This window comes from Elaeis guineensis, chromosome 4 (assembly GCF_000442705.2).
Source record: "Elaeis guineensis isolate ETL-2024a chromosome 4, EG11, whole genome shotgun sequence".
NCBI classification, from domain to species: domain Eukaryota; kingdom Viridiplantae; phylum Streptophyta; class Magnoliopsida; order Arecales; family Arecaceae; genus Elaeis; species Elaeis guineensis.
The window spans coordinates 139,976,368-139,979,747 of NC_025996.2; the positions used below are offsets into that span (position 1 = coordinate 139,976,368).

At 40.9% G+C, this 3,380-nt stretch overlaps 1 protein-coding gene across 1 annotated transcript; it reads right to left on the minus strand.

Moving 5' to 3' along the window:
* Nucleotides 1-526: 526 nt before the first annotated feature.
* LOC105060850 (aspartic proteinase CDR1-like) lies at nucleotides 527-1,807 on the minus strand. The gene has a single exon (XM_010944702.2). The coding sequence runs from the start codon at nucleotides 1,805-1,807 to the stop codon at nucleotides 527-529; it is 1,281 nt and encodes a 426-aa protein (XP_010943004.2).
* Nucleotides 1,808-3,380: the final 1,573 nt, after the last annotated feature.

Here is a 3,380-nt window from a genome sequence, read left to right on the forward strand (position 1 = left end):
GAGATCTATCATATCTAAAAACTAGATCGTAAATCAAATTTCGAGAGTTATAACTTGGTCGTTCGATATTCAATTTCGATGATTTTTTTTTCAAAAAAAATTGAACAATTTGTTGAGATCCACAATATCTCCACCAAAAGGACGGCACTCCGAGTGATCGGACAAAAATTCGTTAGTCTGAAGTCCCAAAATGGACTGATCAACTTAGAAATTCTTTTTTTCGGTGATAGAAGATAGAGTTGTTATAAAAATCGAGATATCCATTCCAAAGAGTTATAATTTTTTTTAGATTATTTCTATTAGATACATTTATTTTATGTGATAATGTCTCATTAGAATTAGCAGAGAAATTCGATCTAAGTTACACAGGAACGAACCTCCTTATTATAAATAAAAAATATGTATCTTATTTTTAATCAATAAAAAAGAACTTAAATTTTTTTTAAATTTTTTTTTTAATATTTTATTCAAATTAATTATGAGTAAAGGAAAATTTTCCTTTTCCTCGATCAGATCACTGGAACCTTCACAAGTTGGCGCAATTAACGCCAGCAATGGAGATCTTCTGGTTGTCAAGATCATAGCCGATGTGAAAGTTGACCTGAGCACGGCTGCCAATGACCCCAGGTTGGTCGGCATCGCCGCTTGAGATGATAGCCAGGCACGCAGTATTCGCGTCCAAAAACATGAACACGTGGCCGACGTCCAACGTCAGAGATACCCCATCGAATTCGAATGTGATAATCGGGTAACGTACATTGCGATTGCTTCTGATATCGAAGCATAGACTTAACTCGGGATGTTGCACCGTCGGGAGCTTCATGATATTCTTCAGCCCATCCTCCAATGATTGCACCAGGGCCGAATCGAGCATCGTGAGGGCCGCGCCCGTGTCGAGCATAACATGCCTGCTATTCACGGGGATGCTCTGGCCATTAAGGGTAAGGCTTCTGAGAGGAACATAGTAGAAGCTGCGTATTGGACCGTTGATAAGAGGCATGGACACGGCATTCGGGCCGGAGACTACCGCATTGGCACCGAAGCTTATGTGGCTCGAGCCTGCATCTCTGAAGGGAGGAACCAAGCAGTAGGAGAATTTCTTACCCACGATGGTGCCCAGCTGGGATGCCAATGAGACATCTCCGCGGCCGAGGCCGACAAGCGCGACGGTGTCCGTGGCGATGGTTATTTGGGTAAAGTGCGAGCATCCGAATACCACGTTGAGGATGGGGACATGATAGCCGGCGGTGGTGTCGAAGGTGAAGGTTTCGGTTGCAAGAAAGCCAGAAGTGTGCGATCCATCCGCATACGCAAGCGCGAAGTCGCACGTGGTGAGGCCTTTCCCGCAGCTGTGCGTGGGGAAATCGGCGCAGGCGTTGTCCCCGCATGAGAAGCGGTGGTACGTGGAAGAGCTTTTAGGCTCGAAGGTTGGGTAGCAGCCTATGCAGGGGTTGCAGTTGACCCAGGTTAGGTCGCTGCCGGTGTCAATCACGGCGAAGATCTTATGGGCCGGCGTGCCGACGTTGACTTCTATCAGGTAGTCCCCGATGGGGTTGGGGAGGAGCCGGGAGTGGTAAGTGTCATCGGAGAAGACACGGCTAAGGTGGTCGGCGCGGGCGATAGAGCGGCGGGCGGCCTCGCGGAGCTGCTCAGCGAGAGTTTTCGAAGGGTCGTAGAGGGGGGACTTTGGAGAGTCACGGTGGATGAGCTCCACGCTGAAGCCTTGCTTGGCCGAGGCAAGGAGAGGGAGGAGGAGGAGGAGGATGAGAGAGAGGAGGAAGGAGAGAGTGAAAGAAGAGGATGCCATTGTCTGATTTCTAGATGTGTTAATTGGTAGAGTAGTTGGTGCGCTGGCGCTGTATTTAACGGGTGTGAAGGGATATCGGAAGGCGAAATAGTTCCCCAAAGATGCGCTAAGGATGCGGTGGCTGCATGCACTGAAACTGGAAGGTTGAAGGCCTGGTGAGGGAAAGATGTTATTGGGGTAATCAAATTTGGTATTTTCACTTTACAAAAATAAAATGAAAACATAAGTATTGGCTATTATGCAAAGACCGAAAGATAAGAAGACATTTGAGAGTAGCAACGGGAGATAGATTGATATATCTATATGCCATAATAGAATATTTCATAGTAGCCACCTCATATCCCATTTCATAATAGAATATTCATAAATTTCATAACGTGGGTTAGCATTTCATAATAGTAGAAATGTCCCAGAACTAATTTTCAAAATTAACTTGAATTCAAATGGAAGCAAACTTTCAATCCTAATTGGATTTGGATGTGGATCTAGCATAGTTATATCCAACCCATTAATCTTTTACAAAATCATAATCTAACTAGAAATTAAAATGCTATAAATTAGAGCTAGAAATAAAATAATGACATACATCATGCATTATATAGAGGATAAAAGAGTATCATGAAACTTGAATACAAGTTTTTTGTTAGATTCATGAAATAAATCTTAGGGTTTTCAGGTCATCCACTATCCTAATGCATCATATATAGGAAAACTCATATATAGCGGATCCAAGTGGCCAATAGTGAGTCCATCATCAAGCTTCAACCCCTTTACTATCCCTAATCCCATGGCCAAAAAAACAAAAAAAGAAATCACTCACAAATAATAATGGAAATCAAAAGAATTCAAGTAAATATTAAAGAATCCAATTGTCAAGCTATCATTTTGCCAAATACATGAAGACTCCAAGTACGAATTGTTAAATTCAACAAAATGGCATGTTCAGTGCCATCTTTTATTGAATAAAGAAAAAGAAAAAAAAAAGGAAAGTGAATAGGATTCGCAGGATTTAGCGTCCAACCAATTTTTTTGTCAATTTATTAGAGGAAACAAAGCAAATAACCTAAGTTAATCTTGCTTTAAATGATACAATGCTTTAACCAATTTGCATCCTTTCTTTTAATTTTGAGAAACAATAATATCTAGTTGTTCTATATAGATCTCCTCGTTAAGGTTGCTATTTGAAAATTCTAGACAAATTACAAAAATACCTCTTAAATTTATACTAATCTCAAAGACATTCTCTTAACTTTAAAAGTGTCAAACAAGTCTCTTAAGTTCCCAAACTATTCCAAACTAATCTTTGGACCCCCCCCCCCCCCCCCCAATCAACAGATGACATTAGTCTACCATTTCCATTGATAAAAATGCTCTCTTTTTTAGCCAATTCCAACTTTAAGATTTGTGCAGAGGATAAATAAACCAGATCATCCATATGGCCACTTTGAGATCAATCTAGTGAATGAATATTCAGATGATCATGTGGTTGCTTTGAGATTCATGCAAGTGGATAAATATTTAGATCATCCATCACATAGATCTCAAAGACCTCCAAACTTGTTTATTCATCAAT

Excerpts from the sequence above, each read along its gene's own strand:
- LOC105060850 (XM_010944702.2), bottom strand. The coding sequence starts at position 1,807 with ATGGCATCCTCTTCTTTCACTCTCTCCTTCCTCCTCTCTCTCATCCTC.